General features: G+C 41.1%; 1 protein-coding gene across 2 annotated transcripts in view; it reads left to right on the forward strand.

Moving 5' to 3' along the window:
• CEP120 (centrosomal protein 120) overlaps nt 1-17816 on the forward strand; it is a 152127-nt gene that overhangs the window by 40341 nt on the left and 93970 nt on the right. For both annotated transcript variants that reach the window (XM_077462186.1, XM_077462185.1), the window contains exons 4-11: nt 1650-1791; nt 3559-3701; nt 4229-4426; nt 9415-9639; nt 9724-9964; nt 11312-11489; nt 14443-14592; nt 16333-16515. In XM_077462186.1, coding sequence (XP_077318312.1) covers nt 1650-1791; nt 3559-3701; nt 4229-4426; nt 9415-9639; nt 9724-9964; nt 11312-11489; nt 14443-14592; nt 16333-16515 — 1460 coding nt within the window. The remainder of the gene's footprint in view (nt 1-1649; nt 1792-3558; nt 3702-4228; nt 4427-9414; nt 9640-9723; nt 9965-11311; nt 11490-14442; nt 14593-16332; nt 16516-17816) is intronic.

Genomic DNA, 17816 nt, shown 5'->3' on the forward strand with positions numbered 1-17816 from the left:
AAAAGCCATGGTCCGCAGAGAGTTTCCAAAGCATCAGAGGGATCTCCTTGTTAAAAGGTATCAGTTAGGAGAAGGGAACAAAATAATTTCCAAGGCATTAGATATACCATGGAACTAAGTGAAGACAGTCATCATCAAAAGGAGAAAAACATGGCACAACAGCGACATTACCAAGAGCTGAATGCCCCTCCAAAATTGATGAAAAGGCGAGAAGAAAATGGTCAGGGAGGCTGCCAAGAGGCCTACAGCAACATTAAAGCAGCTGCAGGAATATCTTGCAAGTACTGGCTGTGTGGTACATGTGACCACAATCTCCCGTATTCTTCATATGTCTGGGCTTTGTGGTAGAGTGGCAAGATGAAAGCCTTTTTTTATGAAGACAAACAAACATCCAAGCCTGGCTAAACAAAAACGCATCTGGAGTCTCCCCAAAGCATGTGGGAAAATGTGTTCTGGTCTGATGAAACCTTTTGGCCATAATTCCAAGAGATATGTTTTGCACAACAAACAAAACTGCACATGACCAAGAGAACACCATGCTCACAGTGAAGCATGGTGGTGGCAGCATCATGCTTTTGGGACTGTTTTTTTCTTCAGCTGGAACAGGGGCCTTAGTCAAGGTAGAGGGAATTTATGAACAATTCGAAATACCAGTCAATATTGGCACAAAATCTTCAGGCTTCTGCTAGAAAGCTGAACATGAAGAGGAACTTCATCTTTCAGCAGGACAACAACCCAAAGCATACATCCAGTTCAACAAAGGAATAGCTTCATCAGAAGATTAAAGTTTTGGAATGGCCCAGCCAGAGCCCAGAACTGAATCGGATTTGAAAATCTGTGGGATGATCTGAAGAGGGCTGTGCACAGGAGATTCCCTCGCAATCTGACAGATTTGGAGTGTTTTTGCAAAGAAGAATGGGCAAATATTGCCAAGTCAAGATGTGCCACTCTGATAGACCTGTAATAAAATCCAAAGTGCTTCAATAAACTAATACTTTAAGGGGGTGCACACTTATTCAACCATATTATTTTAGTTTTTTACTTCCCTCCACCTAAAAGATTTCAGTTTGTTCAACTGAGTTGTGCAGTTTATAGGTCACATTAAAGGTGGAAAATTTCTAAAATGATTTCTTTGTCTCATTCTTTTACATCACAGAAACCTGACATTTTAAAAGGGGCGTGGTATATGCTGTGTATGTGTGTGTGTGTGTGTGTGTGTGTGTGTGTGTGTGTGTGTGTGTGTGTGTGTGTGTGTGTGTGTGTGTGTGTGTGTGTGTAATATAAATCTCTCACAAAAGTGAGTACACCCCTCAAAGGGAATATTTTATTATATCTTTTCATATGACAACACTGAAGAAATGACACTTTGCTACATTGAAAAGTAATAAGTGTAAAGCTTCGATAACAGTGTAAATTTGCTGTCCACTCAAAATAACTCAAAACATAGCCATTAATGTCTAAACAGCTGGCAACAAAAGTGAGTACATCCCTAAGTGAAAATGTCCAAACTGGGCCCGAAGTGTCAATACTTTTCTTCTTAATCTTCTCTTCGTATGCATTTGAATCCTATTGTTTTTAATTTTGTGTATATAAATAAAATACATGAATGGTCCTAGGGCAAGTATTCAAGGCCTTTTGTTTTAATACAGGTTCCAAAATGGTATTCTTTGTTAAGCAGCAAATACACAAAATTTAAACCAGAAGTGCAGCTCAATATTGGATTGGAAACTGACACCAAGCCTGCAGCAGAGACCTTTAAAGCTAAAGAGGCTCCTCCTCGAAGCACTAAAGGTACAATTTATTCAAAGTATATATAACTTTTTTTGTGCGTTGAGTAAGCTGGTAGAGGGTTAGACCCTTTGCTATCTTGTTCTCTTTGTCCATGGAAATATTTCCTTGCTCCCTATAGGATCAACAAAAGTGAAAGTGAGGAGCAGTCCAACAGAGAAACAACAGTAAAAATACTCTTATGCCTCGTACACACGATCGGACATTCCGACCACAAAATCCATGGATTTTTTCCGACCGATGCTGACTCAAACTTGTCTTGCATACACATGGTCACACAAAGTTGGCCTGAAATTCCAAACAAGAACGTGGTGACGTACAACACGTATGACGAGCCGTGAAAAATTTAAGTTCAAATAGCCAGTGCTGCTCTTCAGCTTGATTCCCAGCATGCGTGGAACTTTGTGCGTTGGAGTTTCCGACAACGGATTTTGTTTTCGGCAAATTTGAGAACCAGATCTTATATTTTGTGTGACGGAAATTCTGATGGAAACTGTCCGATGGAGTCTACACATGGTCGGAATTTACGACCATAAGCCCCTATCGCACATTTTACGTCGGAAAGTCCGACTGTGTGTTTGAGGCATTACAGTTCGATAGAAGTTGCACATTTGCAATACGTTACCTTTAAGTTGATGTGGGTCATGTCACACGTGTTGGTAGACAGCTCATTTCCTTAGAATCCACAGTTTCATTCATACTCCCCTTGTCTTTAAAGCAGCACACAGAACAAAGATGCTGTGGTGTGCTGAGATGCATTTGGTTGTGCCAGTGGCCAGGTGCATTGGGGTGCCAATCATAATTGACACTGCACCATGTATCATGCGTTGCTGTGTGCTGCAGTAAAAAGTATTTTTAGATGTGTTACCGCAGCAAACTAATGTGAATCCAGCCTGGGGTAGGGAAGGGTTAGAATATTTGCTGGGTTTCTATTGTCTGTCTTGTTGGAAGAATTGTTTCCTCACTTTCTGTCTAGGTGATTATAGAGACACAGATAAAAACCCACAAGATCACATTTATTGAGCAATTTGGATGTCAGGCTTTAAATATATGTAGAAAATATGACATTGTGCATTACAGGATTCCATACAGCACCAACTCAAGAATTAAAGTGATTTGCAAACGATCACCGTGTAAAACAACCCATTCAGTTAAAAAAAAAAAAAAAAGTAGAGACAAAACATTTTTGTATAGATATATAAAAAAAACATAAATGCCTTCTTCTTCCTCTTCCTCTTCCTCTTCCTCTTCCTCTTCCTCTTCCTCTTCCTCTTCCTCTTCCTCTTCCTCTTCCTCTTCCTCTTCCTCTTCCTCTTCCTCTTCCTCTTCCTCTTCCTCTTTTTTTTTTTTTTTTTTTTTTTTTTTGTGAGTGATCACATTCCCTCTGTTTTCAGAACATAAGAGCTGGGGGAAGAGAAAAGGCAGTTTTTAATAGGAAACCAGGGTGGCTAGCAGGAATGCCAGGGATTCCACACGAATGAAGCAATACAAGTATATGGTACAGCAGGCACATGTCAAGAATATGAAATGTTGGGGTGGATTGCTGTTAGCAAAACAAATAACCATCTACGCTATGTATAGACCATGTTTCACTTCTCCGTGGAAATAGAATTGGCTTGATGATTGAATTTTTATGCCAATGGTCCCATTTGGATAGCTGACATAGCAGAAGCTTAGAAAAGACACAAGTTAATAGCATAGATGTTGTTTTATTACTTTTTGTCTATATAAAAAAAAAAAAAAAAAAAATGTTTTTATTTCATTTTTCAGTGTCACATGGTAGTATTGATCCTAAGAGTCTTGTACCTATTTTAAATGAAGCAGAGAGCTACCATCAGATTGGGCCCGTGGAACATTGTAAGGACTACTTTGTTTTGTCTGTAACTATTGCCTTTGCCACACAACTGGAGCAGGTAAGAATGGTGATGTACTATCCATGACATGCCTAGTATTTTCCAAAGCTGGCATTTCAAAGTGGTGCCACTGAAAATTGGGGAAATTTGTAGAAGGGAAAACGCATGTTTGATTCAAACTAAAATACATTTCCCATGAGTTGTATGTTAAGGGAACCTACCAATAGATGTCAAATGTGTAATAAGCAATGCAGGCTGATCTCCATGCTGTTCTTGGGAGTAGGTTGACTAGAACATTTTCTGAGCCTACTTTACCTCTGTTTTACTCTTCCTAATATATGTTATTTTCTACTGTATTTGGTAGTTTGATAGACACAAAACTTGTTGGTTTTATTTAACAAAAGGGTGGACAATCCAAGCAACCAATTTGTCTATAAGTATTTGTATAATTACCGAATTTTACATATAGTCGTCATGGCTCTGATGGTATTTTTCAGTAAGGCTTTTTGTGTTCTTAATGTTGTCATTTACTTCTTTTGAGATTGTTTTGTGTTTATCTACTATTCTTATATCCCATTTACTTTCAGTTAATTCCTAGCACTTTAAGACTTCCTGAACCACAATCAGAATTTTTCTTCTACTATTCTTTGCTGGGAAATGATGTCACCAATGAACCTTTTACAGACCTGGTCAATCCAGATTTTGAGCCAGAGAGAGCCTCTGTCAGAATCCGTAGTAGTACTGAAGTGCTCTGCCTTTATCTTTCTGTTCAGCCTAAACTTCAGGTAAGACGGCCTGTTTTATACATTAGGTTTCATGATGGCAAATGCTATTTATCATCATTTAAACTTTGATTTCTTCACTTTTTTTCATTAACAAATTATACACATGCTAAACAATCCACAGTGGTGAAGATGTGTCCAAGATATTCATATGAGCTCCTATGGCCAACATGACAAAGTAATAATTCTGCATTAAGCACAGAGTATTCTTGAAAACAGCTGAAGGGGACAAGTGAAGCCTGAGATGAGCATGCAAGGAAAGCTGTTTCATACATTTTCGTATAGCCTAGTAAAGATCTGAAGGATGGTAGTGGGGAGCATGCAGAAATGTTAGATATATCCAGCATTTCCAGAAATATCCATCTGCTTTAACTAGGTGTTTTGAGAATGGAAGTCATAAGAGAATGCAGTACTTATATTGCTCTGGGCAGTGTTTTTCTGGCTCTCTACATGCTCACCAGCAGAAGCAATGTTCTGTGGTTTAGAGTGTGCAATGCTTGGGCTAGTATAGCCTAAAGTCCCCAAATCCCGTTATGTGCACTGACCTATTTTTGGCTCTGCAAATCTTTTATGTTTAGTTACCTTGTGGGTTTGTGGGGTTGTGATATTCACCAAGTCTAACTCCAGGAGCTATATAAAAAAAAAAAAATTCAAAAACATTCCTTATTGTAAGTTTCTGCTATCCTTTCTGAAAACTGCACACTGAACTGAGTAAGAAAATAAAGCTTTTGACCTTTAAATTTTAACACCTACTGCATCATATTCTATCTGAACATTCTGCATGTAAAAAAAATATTATCCGTGCCTGTCGCTTATTCGGAGAGTTTAGCTGTCTGATGTAAAGTTTCTGTAGTCATTGTCTTTGCTCCTTTTCGGCCAGGAAGGGATAAGCTGCTTTCTTTCTTGTCCATTGAGGGGCAAAGGAATTCAGAGATTGTTGGGTTATACTGCCATCTGTGGGAGGGCTGGACACTGGCATTTTGTGCTAGCCCTGTATAATCCCTTCTGCTTCAAGCATGCCTCATATTTTTTTTTTTTTTTTTGCTACAGCCCTAGGAGAATGGATGTAGAAAGTTTAACATTTTCTAGCTACCATTTTTTTTCTTCCTACAATTAAGATCCCTACTGCATCACTTCTGAACTGGTCTCTACAAGTAGCTATTACTGCACAGATTAGCAGATCTCCATTCATCTCTAGTGGGCTTTTTGGAGCAGGAAATCATTGCCTCAGTCCCTGGAACAGCGGGTCTTCTACAATGTGTTCACAGTCCCCAAACCAAAAGGGTCATCTGCTGCATCTTGAATCTTAAAGGCTCTAAATGTCTTTTTTTTTACGCCCAGATTTTTTGCATGGAATCCACTAGGCCTGTCATAGTCTTCCTTCATTGGGGAGATGTTCTAGCCTCTGTTGAGATTAAGAACACGTACATGCATGCCCCCATTTTTCTAGCGCATCCTCAACGCCTTTGCTTTGCTCTGGGTCCTTTGCACTTCCAGTTTGTGGTCCTGCTATTTGGCCTTTCTTTTTCTTTAGCTTGGATATCGACCAAGTTGTTGGCTCCTGCTCTAGCCCTATTGTTCTCCCAGGGTATCCCCAGTGTTGGATAACTAGATGACCTTCTGCTGAGGGAATAGCTGCCACAAGTTCTGATGGACAATGTAGCCCAAACTGTGAAGACCTTGCAGAAGCAGGGTTCTGAACCTTCAAAAGTCTGCGCTGTAACCAACGCTGAATAGCTGGATGTAATCCTAGACACAACTTAAATCAAAGTTTTCTTCCCTAAAAGAAACTTTAAACTCTGCTCCCAGAATTTGACTTTTCAGTCCAGGAGTTGTCATTCTTCACTTTTGCATGAAACAGTGCCCTCGGCCCACTTTACTCAAGACCACTAAATACAACATCCTGTTGTCATGGGACAAGTCAGTCCAGTTCTTGGACAGATAGATTTGCCTGGCACTGAAGACCAGAATGTCCCTGGCTTGGAGGCTCAAGAATCCTGCTTTGGATTTGGGTAACTCCTACCTTCCAATCTGTTGGAAGATCCTCATGACCAATGCCAACTTGTCAGGCTGGGGGAGGATTTTTGGACACCTTGTTGGTGCAGGGGACATGGACATTGTAATTTCTCCAATCTCCCTGTTAACTTTCTGTGGCTTTCTATCCTTGTCTGCAGTTTACACTACTGGTGTGGATAATTGGCAGGCAGACTTCCTTAGCCAATAGTTCCTGGACCTGGGGTAATGGTCTGGTTACAAGTAGGGGATGCTGGATGTGGGTCTCTTGGCCTCCAGGATCATAATAGAAGGAATTCTGGTGATCCTCGTTTCTCTGCACTGGACCAGCTGGATCTGGTATGCCAACCTAATCAGACTCCTAGGGGATGTCTGTGGCCTTTTCTGGATAGTCCGGTCTCGAGAACCAGCTATTCGCACTGTTTCATGGCTGTTGGAAGTTCAGGTACTGAGACAGAGGCATCTGTGAATAAGTGATTTCTTATGATGAAGCTTGAGTTCTTAAAGCTTGAACTTTAACTACTCTTAAAACTGTGCCCCCCCCCCCCCCCCGACACCTATGCTAACTAACCTATATAAAAAGATGCATATACGTGCCAATGTCAGCCAGCACCACTGCAGGGGAGAGAAGGGAGCGCTGACAATGGATGGGAAGTTGAAGCCTATGGGTGATGTCACCACTCCATGCATAACCAGCCATTGTTGGAGCACTCTCTCCTACAGCTGAGCCGGCTGAGCCGGCTGATAAAGAGTAAGTATACATCTTTCCTAAACAAGTTAGTTGGCATAAATGTTAGGCATAAATGTTAGGGGATGGGGGATTTATTTTAAAGGCTAATTTAAGGGGGCAGTTAAGGCTGCATTAAGCTGGAATTCCACTTTAAAGCTAGGATGTCTACTTCCCGCAAGGTCTAGCACAGCACATGAAAGGCATACGTCACTTGGTGTAAGGAAAGAAACTTTCACCCCAGGAAATTCTCCATGAGACCAGGTTAGCATTTGGCCCTTTAACACTATTACGAGTTAAGGCTGCATATAAGATACTTTTCCAGAGACTATTGGCTTTTCCATTCCTTGATCAATACCTTTCTTCTGGGTGTCTCCCATATAGCTCCCATGTGACTCTGAGGGATATGAATTTGGTTATCTCGGCACTCCAAAAACTGCATTTTTAACCAATCATCAGGGTTTTTTCCCCTGTCTGCTCGCACTCACATGGTTGCATTTCTCATTGCCATTACCTCAGCCATTTGAGTGTCTGAGCTAGCCATTATATCCTGTAAAAAAAAATAAAAATAAATAAAATAATAAAAAAAAAACTTTTAGTTTTACACAAGCACTAGGTGGTGTTGAAGTCTAGAACTGCTTTCTTCCTAAGGTGGTTTCAACCAATCACCTCAAGCAAGACGTTGTCCATCTGTTTGGCCCCAGTTTGTCAGAATAATAACTCCTTCCATTGCCTAGATGTAGTTTGTGCTCTGCAAGTTTCTCGCAGTCACTGCTCCTATCAGAAAGATTGATGCTGTATTTGCCATTACTTTTGGCCCTCATAAAAGGGGAACCATCTATGCTTTCAACTGTTTCTCAGTAGCTCAGACAAAATATCATTCACGTATATGGTCTTAAATATTGGGTTCCACCCTTTTCTGTCAAGGTGCCTTGACCTTTTTGGCATCAAGCAGCTGTTTACTGGATTTGCCAGGCTGCCACCTGGTCTTCTGTTCTCACATACTCCATGTTCTACCAGGTGGATGTTCAGGCCTAACTTGATACCGGCTTCAGACATCAGGTTCTTCAGGGGACCTCTTTGACCTGATATGTAAGCTGTCCCAATTATTATTATTTTTTTCTGCTTTTGTCCACCCCTGTTTCCTTGAATCGATAGGAAAGGAAAATTAGATTTTTGTGCTTGCTGTAAGATCTATTTCTTGGAGTCTACACCTCCTGTGTTTTAAGATCACACTTTTGCTTTACAAAATGAAGGCATGCTTGCATGTAGGAGGGTCTGTACTTGGCTGGTCACATTTTCATCAATATCCAGTACTCTAGTAGGCTCAGTATAACCGTAAGTTTGTGCGTTCCTGTGGACTAAAATAAATGGATTTTATGGTAAATATAAAAATCAGTTTTATTACAACAATTTGAAGTCAGAATAGTTGTTGGGAACTTGTCAGGGAAAGGAGTTTTTGTTGGCTGTGCTGTTGTTAATAAAGCTTATTATAAATTCAGGACTCAAGTGTGGCATCTGCTTCCTGAAATTTCTGTCTGGTTAAGGAAGTTTTAGATTAAAATAGTGCTTCCTGGAGTGCCAGGTGGAAATATTTGGTTGTCAATGGCTGAAAATCCTTTTGCATACTAGTCATAAAAGAAAATAGTATGGAAACCCTCAGCGATTTAGTTTGCACTGCACTACAATCATCCCAAAAATAAATTGGGTAACACCAGTAACAAATTTGATAGAATGGATAAGAGTTTTGCCTTTTACACGTCTGTGTTTTGTATTTAGAAGAATTCCCCTTAGTACTGTTATTCCTCATGGCCATAGTCAGCAAGACTGTGGGCGAGAGGAAATCTCCCTAATGGAAGTACAGTTCTGTACTGTTCTGCAGACGCTCTGGTTCGGTCCCACACTGAGCTGTCAGCGGAGGCTTTGGCGTGTAGGCGTGTGCTAGAGAGGCAGCCAACAATGGAAGTCCCATAATAGGTGACGTCACTTGCCAGGTATTTCCCAGCCGTTAACGGTTCTCTCCTGCACGCAACAGCTGCCACTGGAGATCAGACCGGAGGGGCTTCAGAAAAGCTATATGTATGGTGATTTTTTTTTTTTTTTTTTATACAGGGTTAGATACATTTTAAAATGTGAGTATGAGTAGGTTTAAGTTTTTAGTGAACTTCTACTTTAAAGTCTACTGTTAAACTTGTTTATGTTTTAAAATCTAAACTTTTTTTTTTGTTTTTGTTTTTTCCCCCTTTTTAAGATTCATTTATGTTGTGGTGATCAGTCTCTTGGCAGTACAGATATTGCTTTGACAGAACTACTAAAGAAGGCCAGCACAGAAATGGAGCACCACCCTGTAGTTGTCGAAGGTGCTTTTATCCTCACCCCACCTAATAGGGCCAAGCAGAACATGTCATCTGTGCCAGTGGAAAGTTCCCCAACAATTGGCGTATCTATAAGTTTGCATAAAGAGGCCAGCCTACAGGTAAATAGGTGGAGTACTCTGACCATTAATTTAGAAAAACTGAGCTGTTCTTATTTTTTAATACATCTGTTATTTATTACTTAGTCTTCACACCATTTTAATGAAATGAGGGAGAGTGTTGCGGCAAGGAAAGATCAATCAACACCACAGAAAATGTCAAAAAACGTGACCGCTCAGCCTCCAATTTTTAGTGATTCCCCTCCAACCAAAGATGAGGACACAGACAATGATATGGAAAGCTTAAAGTCTGTGCAAGCAGAGCCCGCTCCTTCTCAGCCACAGACCAGGCCAGAGTTTTCAGCACCATGTGAGCTTCCTCTTCCAGGTAATCGATTCTGATAATGGCATATACCATGAAACCTCTTTCCCACACATAATAATTATGGGGACATTAACTTTAATTTTAAATTAAATACTATACCTGTAGTTTTAAAGATGTAAAACTACATGTTTACTGAGAGAAATATAGATGCAGTGGCAGCTGGTGCTCAATTTTCTTTTGGGAGGGTCGCAAACAAATTGAAAAAACAAAACCTCAATTGCAGCCTCACTGGGCCCATCAAGCGCAGCCACTGTGCCCCATCAAGCGCCGCCAGTGTGCCCCCCTGCCTGTCACTTACCTGTCTCGGGTCAGCACTGTCCTCCACGCTCCCTCCGATTTCTCGATGTCTTCTCCCATCCTCTTCTGATATGATTAGGTGCCTAATCCAATCATAGCGCCTGTCGCCTCAGCCAATCAGGTGACAGGTAAACAGACCCGGTGCACCTGATTGGCTGAGAGGCAGGTCAGTGTTAGGGAAGCAATTTTGATTCCCTAACACAACACTGTGTAAACAGAGAACGCACAGCAGCGCACCCGCTGTTTACCAATTTGGAAGCCTATTAGAGCCCATGGCTCTAACCAGAACGCCTATTGGAGCCGATGGCTCTAATCAGGCTCTTCCAAAAAACACCTCCGCTGCTGTAATTCAGATGCCCGGCGCCTGACAAGGGGCCAGACACCTGAATAGGGGGCAGCAGCGGCGACAATAGATAGATTTATTCATTGCAAGAATCTATCTATTGGAGATTGATGGGTGCAGGAGAGAGCGGGCGGCGCTCCTGCACCCTCTATGGATGCACAGCCACTGTATAGATGCTGCTATTGCTGACCTCTCTTTGAAAATGCTGGCTGCCAGGTTGATCCAGAGTAGCTTCTGACTGCCCCATTACAGGTATACAGATCAGGATCATGTAACTTGTTCATGTGATCATGCATCCTTTGTTCCAGATTTGCGATTCAAAAATGACTGAAGCCAAAGACCATGTAATTGGCATTTTCGGAAGGCTAGCAATGGCAGCATTTCCTAGGAGAGTTTTCCCTTTACTGCACACTTATTAACTCCTGTAATCACATCATATGTCACAATTAAATGGTTAAAAAAACTGAACTCTTACATTCTAAAACATTTCTGTCTGACTTGATGAGACTTACTTTTCTATCCATCTGTTTTATGTCTTTTGCAGCATGCTTATGTGGAGGGGAGATGGCCAGTCTTCCCCTATCAAAGTTCATTCTGTCCCTAATTTTGTCTTCAGAGAAGTTTTTCTCTATTGGATGAAGTGACATGTATTGAATGATTTGAGCGATTGCATTATGTGAGCATTAAAGGGTTCTGTTTTCTGATCTCAGGTGTTCAGTCCCCACCACCTCCACCACCAAGCGCTCCAGAGGCTGTCCGGAGTCTGTCTGAATCTACTTCTGGACAGAAGATCGCAGTTCCACCAGCGGCACACCATTTCTGCTTTTCACTTGACCTTAGAAGTATCCATAATGTTGATGTTGGGTTCCCTGTAAACTGCATACTAAGGTTTTAACTTTTCTGTATTGTATCTTTCTACATAGAGCAGATAGAAATATAGGGCTGCTGTTGCAGACCTTTTTTTTGGAAATTTTTCTTCCTTAAAGTAGAACTATAGGACAAAATTTTAGATCAAGTGTGGGAGGGTTATAACAGATGTCAGTGTTTGTTTTTGCCACCTGTGTCCCATTGCAAAGATTTTCCTTCGCTTCCTGTCCCATAGCCAAACAGGAAGTGAGAGGAGATCTCTGCAAATTAACCACCAGCCCCGGAAGATTTGCCTGCTTAATTACCAGGCCGTTTTTTACGATCTAGCACTGCATCGCTTTAACTGACAATTGCACGTCGTTATTTTTTGAGCTATAAACAAAAAGGGTGACAATTTTGAAAAAAAAAAACACAAGATATATATATTTATATTATAATTAAATATATAAATTTATATATTTAATTTATTATAATCAGGCCTGCGACCTTATGGCGAACAGATCAGACACTTTTTGTGACCATTGACATTTACACAGCTATCAGTGCTATAAAAATGCACTGATTACTGTGTAAATGTCACTGGCAAGGAAGTGGTTAACACTAGGGTGCGATCAAGTGGTTAACTCTGTTCCCTCGTGTGTGTTCTAACTGTAGGGGGATGGGAGTAACTAGAGAATATGACAGATCGTTGTTCCTAGCTAGTAGGAATACATGATCTGTCTCTCCTCTACTCGCAGAACAGGGATTTGTGTGTTTACACACACATGTCCCTGTTCTGGCTTTCATGCCTGGTGGTCATCACGACCCCCAGCAATGCGCATCGGGTCCCCCGCAAGTGCAGCGGGCATGCGCCGGCCATCCATGCTTAAAAGGCAGATGTACAGCTACGATGTCTCGCAGAAATGTGCCAACCTGCCACTGTATAATGATGGTGGCTGGTCGGCAAGCAGTTACGGGAATCCCTTGGGGATCTGGAACTAGTTTCCCCATTGGAAGGTTTCCCCTCCATTACTTTTCCAGGTACAACCTAAAATTTGTGACTTTCTTTACTTTCATTTTCAATGATAATGGTAAACCGAACAAATATAGAGGGTGAATCTTCTTATCAGGAACACAGACAGCAATAAAAACTGACAAGGGTTCTAATCCCTCTCCACTCTATTCAAAACAAAAAATAAATAAAAGTTTTGGCTTTAGTTATACTTTAAAGCAGCAATAAACCCAAAAGCAAACCTTTATTATATTGCAGTGTACAAAATCTTAGATGTGGTGGCTGCATTCGTTTTTCTTTTTTAAGTTCTATTTTCTTTATTTTCACCAGGTGATCCAGTCAATAAGTCTGTTGTTTTTCAACAGAAAAACCAGTCCTGTAAATGTGGCAGATGGCTTAGACAAAGCATTAAACACTGACACGGGTGCTTACAATGGTTAGCTGTTATTCATTTATGTAAAAACTTTATCCCAAAAGAAAAAGAATGTTGCTGTAACTTCTTTATAAAGTGTGAGGTGGAGTTTTACTTTAATTTGTCAGAGTATCTAAACCTGCTAGTATATTTAACTTGCCCCCCCCCCCCCCCAGATGAAAAATACCTCTGTACAAAAATGTCTCTGTTGCTCCTCCATCCTGAGTGTAGGCACCCTAAGGCACTGAGTGTCACTGGTCAAATCACAAGGAGAAAATGCCAAAAAATAAAATAATGCAGCCACCACATCAAAGGATTGTTAAGCTGCGATATGTTACATTTTTGGTTTTGGGTGTAATACAGATTAAAGGTCTTATGAAACCCTAACCCTGAATAAGTTTGCAGCTTAGAAAGTCATAGTGAAGTCTGGCCACCAAAGTCTCACCTTTGTCAAGTCAGTGGCTTCAAGTTTTGATGCAATGCTTTTCCTTACATTTTACAGTAATTCTATTTCTCACATCCGTCTTTCCCTTTTTAAATGGTTTCCATCACTCTTGTTCTAAATACCAAGGGAGACCTGCTCATCAAAATTTGTGCTCATTTAGGGGCTCTGCAGCACTTTACTTGACTGCCGTATAAATCCAACTCACTGGTAGAAATGTGGGTACTACCCCAGTAATTGCTGCCAATTAAGGACAACTAAACTGATTTTTTTTTTTTTTTTTTTTTTTCTCCAATTTTTGGATAAAGTAGGTAATGGTTGGCTATCTGTTATTGAAGCACAACAAGAAGTGAGTGGAGATTTATCCAAAGGAAGGCAAGGCTACATTCATGTGGCTGCTCAGGGGTTGTCGCTGGTGAGAATCTTGATGGTGGTTCTAAACTCTGCCTGTGTACACTGTGTGCAAACAGCAGCAACAGTCAGAGGCAGCTGTCAGAATTTGTACTTTGTAGAAATCAATGACTAGCACTGCCACTGTTCACATGTAACCACTCAACTGAGCGTTACATGCGAATAGAGCTTATTTGGACATTGACATTGTGCACCCAGGGTCAATATTACTGCGGACATCTGAACACTGCTATTCGGACAGTAGATATGTGACCGTATTGCGTAGTGCTGCTACATCCAGAGGCGGCGTTTAGGTGCCTTTTTGAATGCAGCAAACTATACAATGTTGGCCACCTGTGTGGATGTAGCCTTACACAGTTGTCAATAGAGAAGGTATCCCTATTGAAAGATTTCTATACCTGTTCCACTGGCAATTACAGTTTTGGATTTTTTCATTTAAGCTCGATGAAAATGGTCACCAGTACAAATAGAGGAAGCCGAGCTCCCCAGCAAGGACACAGACAACCCTTTTCTTATTTTATCCAAAATCAAATGTTCACCAGGACAAAAAAAGGAATACAGACAACCTTTGCTTATTTTATCTAAATGTGGGGGGGGAAAAAATAATCCTTTTTCTTTGTAACGATAGTTATCCATATCATAGCAAATGTTAGGAAAAAGTTGGCTAAGCATAGTTTCTTTTTATCCTCATACTCATTGGTTTTCTTTTTCTATCCAGGTATTCGTACCCGTTTTTTGGGAGTGCAGCCCCTATAATGACTAATCCTCCAGTGGAAGTTCATAGGAATATGGAAGTTTTTCTTCCGCAGTCTTACTGTGACTTTGATTTTGCAGCCGTGCCCCAAAAACTTCAGGAGACGTTTTTAAGGTAATAGGTTCTGGTTGTTTTTTTTTTTTTATTAATGTTTATACTACTTTAAATTGTAGCTAGAATGCTTATTCTCACGTGAGAGTTAGATAACTGGACAGTCATATGTTCCCTGATCTTCATAAAGTAGGATTGTCTCCTAGTCTAGAATGACTAGTTTCTTTATGGTATATTAGCTTTGTCCATTTGTACTTCAGGTGGCACACTTTATTCATTCTCTTATTAAATTGAGGAGCAGAGGTTATATAGAAGTTTGTATATTTCATATGTCACTAATCTGTGCACATTCAGGTGATTTTGTGTTGACCAGTGACGGGGATGGGGTTTTTCTTGAGTTCATACTCCTTTTCTGAAAAGTGCTTATGTGGAGAGACTGCTGTTGCACATTGTATAAAGACTTCAAGATATATTTGTTTTCATTGACACCATTTAGTAATCTTACTTCAAAAGGGTAAGTTCACCTTTACAGAAAGTATTTATACACTTAACAGTATAGAATACCCAAAGGGGTCCTCCATGCCCACTGTGGACTCTATTGGAGAATTCTGCCCACAGAGGCTCTAAGCGCGCTCTGGTGTCATCCCCATGTATCCAGTGCTGACAGCGGCTGCATCAGTTTTTACAAGAAATCGTTTGTTTGGGCCAGCTTTGCCTAAACAAACTATTTTAAAGTAACATAAAACCTAGAATTGGGCTTTAACATGGTCTTTTCTTCTCTCGTTCGCTCTTGGTCCCCTTTTTGGCTTCACTCTCTGTGGTTGAAAGCCTGGGCTAGAGGCGAGACATCAACATGCTCTCTATGGACCTAGATATTCCTTCCAGGACCAACTGGTCTCTTTGGGTGATTGGGGTAATCTCTTCCTCTTGCCCCAGAGGAAATCTGTATCTTGGGGAGTCCCCATACCAGGGGGGTTTCAGTCTTGTTCCCATGAACAAATGATTTAATGAATAATTCCTCGCGCTCCCTCTTCCAAAGTGTATAAGAATAAAATAAGTTAAAGAAACTAGCAGCAGTATTCAAAGTGTAATAACTTTCACATCTTGAATTAAAAGGTCATCTGCCACGCTGTAGATGCCCCAAAATCCAATTTGTAGAGGAAGAGTAATGGCATGTACACACGGTCGGAAATTCAGACGGAAAAGGTCCGATCAGATTATATTGTCAGAAAATCCTATCGTGTGCGTGGGCTCTATTGGACTTTTTCCATCTGACTTTTTCCATTGAGAGTAGGATCTAAAATTTTCCTACAAAAAAAAAATCCGATTGGACTTTTTCCAATTGTTTGTAGAGAATTCCGACAAAGTGCCACGCATGCTCAGATCAAATTATGAGACCAAAGCTATTGGCAACTAGCCTCTACGTAGTCCCGTCGTACGCAAAGAACACCACCCCTTTCCAAACGATCGGATTCTCCAACAACTTTGTCTGACCGTGTGTATGCAACACCAGTTTCGAACAAACAACGTTTTTTTGTGGTCGAAATGTCCGACCGTGTGTACAAGGCATTATATTAGTGTTGTCTTACCATGTGTATCTTTGCCTCTTTGTGCCCTAAACTCAAGGGGGCGGTATAACCTTACTATTTGTAAATGTTCTGTGTCTCTCAATGGACTAAAAAATCCTTTTTATCTGAGAATGATTTTCCTCACTGACTTTTTACTGACTATGTTTAAATATGAGCTTACATCTGTAAACTAATTATTATTATATATATTATTATTTTTTTTTTTTTTTCACAGACTGCCTCTTCTAGTTGAGCTTTGGCACAAAGATCGACTTGCTAAGGATCTTCTGCTTGGAGTGGCAAGACTTCAGTTGTCAAATGCTTTAACTTCAGAGAAGACTCGTTTTTTAGGGCCTCATGGGGACCATTGTTGGAGACAAACCTGTATTGGGATGACCCCTTTTATGGCTGTAGATGGGTAAGGTGATCTGAAGTTGTTCTGCTCAGGTGTTTGGCTCTTTAACTGTTTTAGATGTGTGTGTGTGTGTGTGATATCCTGAACACAAACTATTTTAGATTTTATTTATTTACAGTTTTTCTGGGTCTGGGTACTTGCACGGTGCTAATCACACCCTCCTTGTGAAAGCATTGTGGCCTGGTAATTGGCTACTCGGACACCAAGCAATGCTTTTTTGGATGCAGAGTGGAGTGTCATGTGTGCCTGTTAATTTTGGGGGCAGATCAGGGCAGAATGGGATAACCGTAAAAGTGGAAATGGGGCACTTTGTTCCCTGCTCATTTGTTACCACCCTTAGTATTTAGCTAATACAGAGTCTGTTAACAGCAAGGGCTCTTTCACACTGGGGAGCTTTAAAATGCACTGTGCATTTAAAATTTGTTACGCATCTGCTGCAAATATCTGGTTGTCAGGTGCCGGCTCCTTAACAACCAACTATTCAAAGGTTGTTAGAGTGCAGACAGGTGCCGGCTCTGCTATTCACTGATTGTTAATTAGCTTACTAGCATCCTTAACAACCAGTTTAAAGCTACACATACAATTCCCCCATATTCTGCCATGGTCGTCACCCCCAGCCCCTCTCTGCTGTTTGGCCAGTGGTTCAGACAGAGCTGAGCCTGCCACCATTAGCACCGGACATCGCATTGCACACTGAGTGGGGGATGAGCTGGAAATACTGTTAAGGACGGACAGCCTGGAACATCTCAATGGGCATGGGAAGGGGGAGGGGGGGGGGTATGGGTTAGACCGAACATTGAGGCTGGGTTCACAAATGTGCCGGCCACGGGTTTGTGCCTGGGGTCCGGTGAATGTTGTTCACCGCTTCAGATGCGATTCTGGTCCAAATTTTTATGCCTGAATTCACACCTGAACTGGGCCCAAAAATGCGCAGGACCCTTTTGCAGTCCGTGCCCGCCCCACACTTGTGTGAACTGGCTCCATTGAAAGTGAATTGGATGCGAGGAAACCCACATCCAATTTGCACATATGTGAAAGAGCAAAGAGGTGGTCGGGGTGACCAGTGACCACCATGGAGGTATAGTTGCAGAGTGTGGTGGGGCTTTGTAAATGTATCTATTTTGTGGTTGAGGGGCCAGGCAACTATTCACTGGTTGTTGAGGACACCAAAGATACAGCATGCAAGGCTTTTCAAAACGCAGTGCAGAGTTCTGAAAAGTTGCATAGCATTTAAAAGGGAATCATTTTGACACCCTTTTGTCACTCTGGAAAGGTGCGTTCCAGCGTGACAAAAGTGCACCAGT

The sequence above is a fragment of the Lithobates pipiens genome, unplaced genomic scaffold (assembly GCF_037356315.1).
Source record: "Lithobates pipiens isolate NorthernLeopardFrog02 unplaced genomic scaffold, aLitPip1_a1.2 Scaffold_3, whole genome shotgun sequence".
Classification (NCBI taxonomy): Eukaryota; Metazoa; Chordata; class Amphibia; order Anura; family Ranidae; genus Lithobates; species Lithobates pipiens.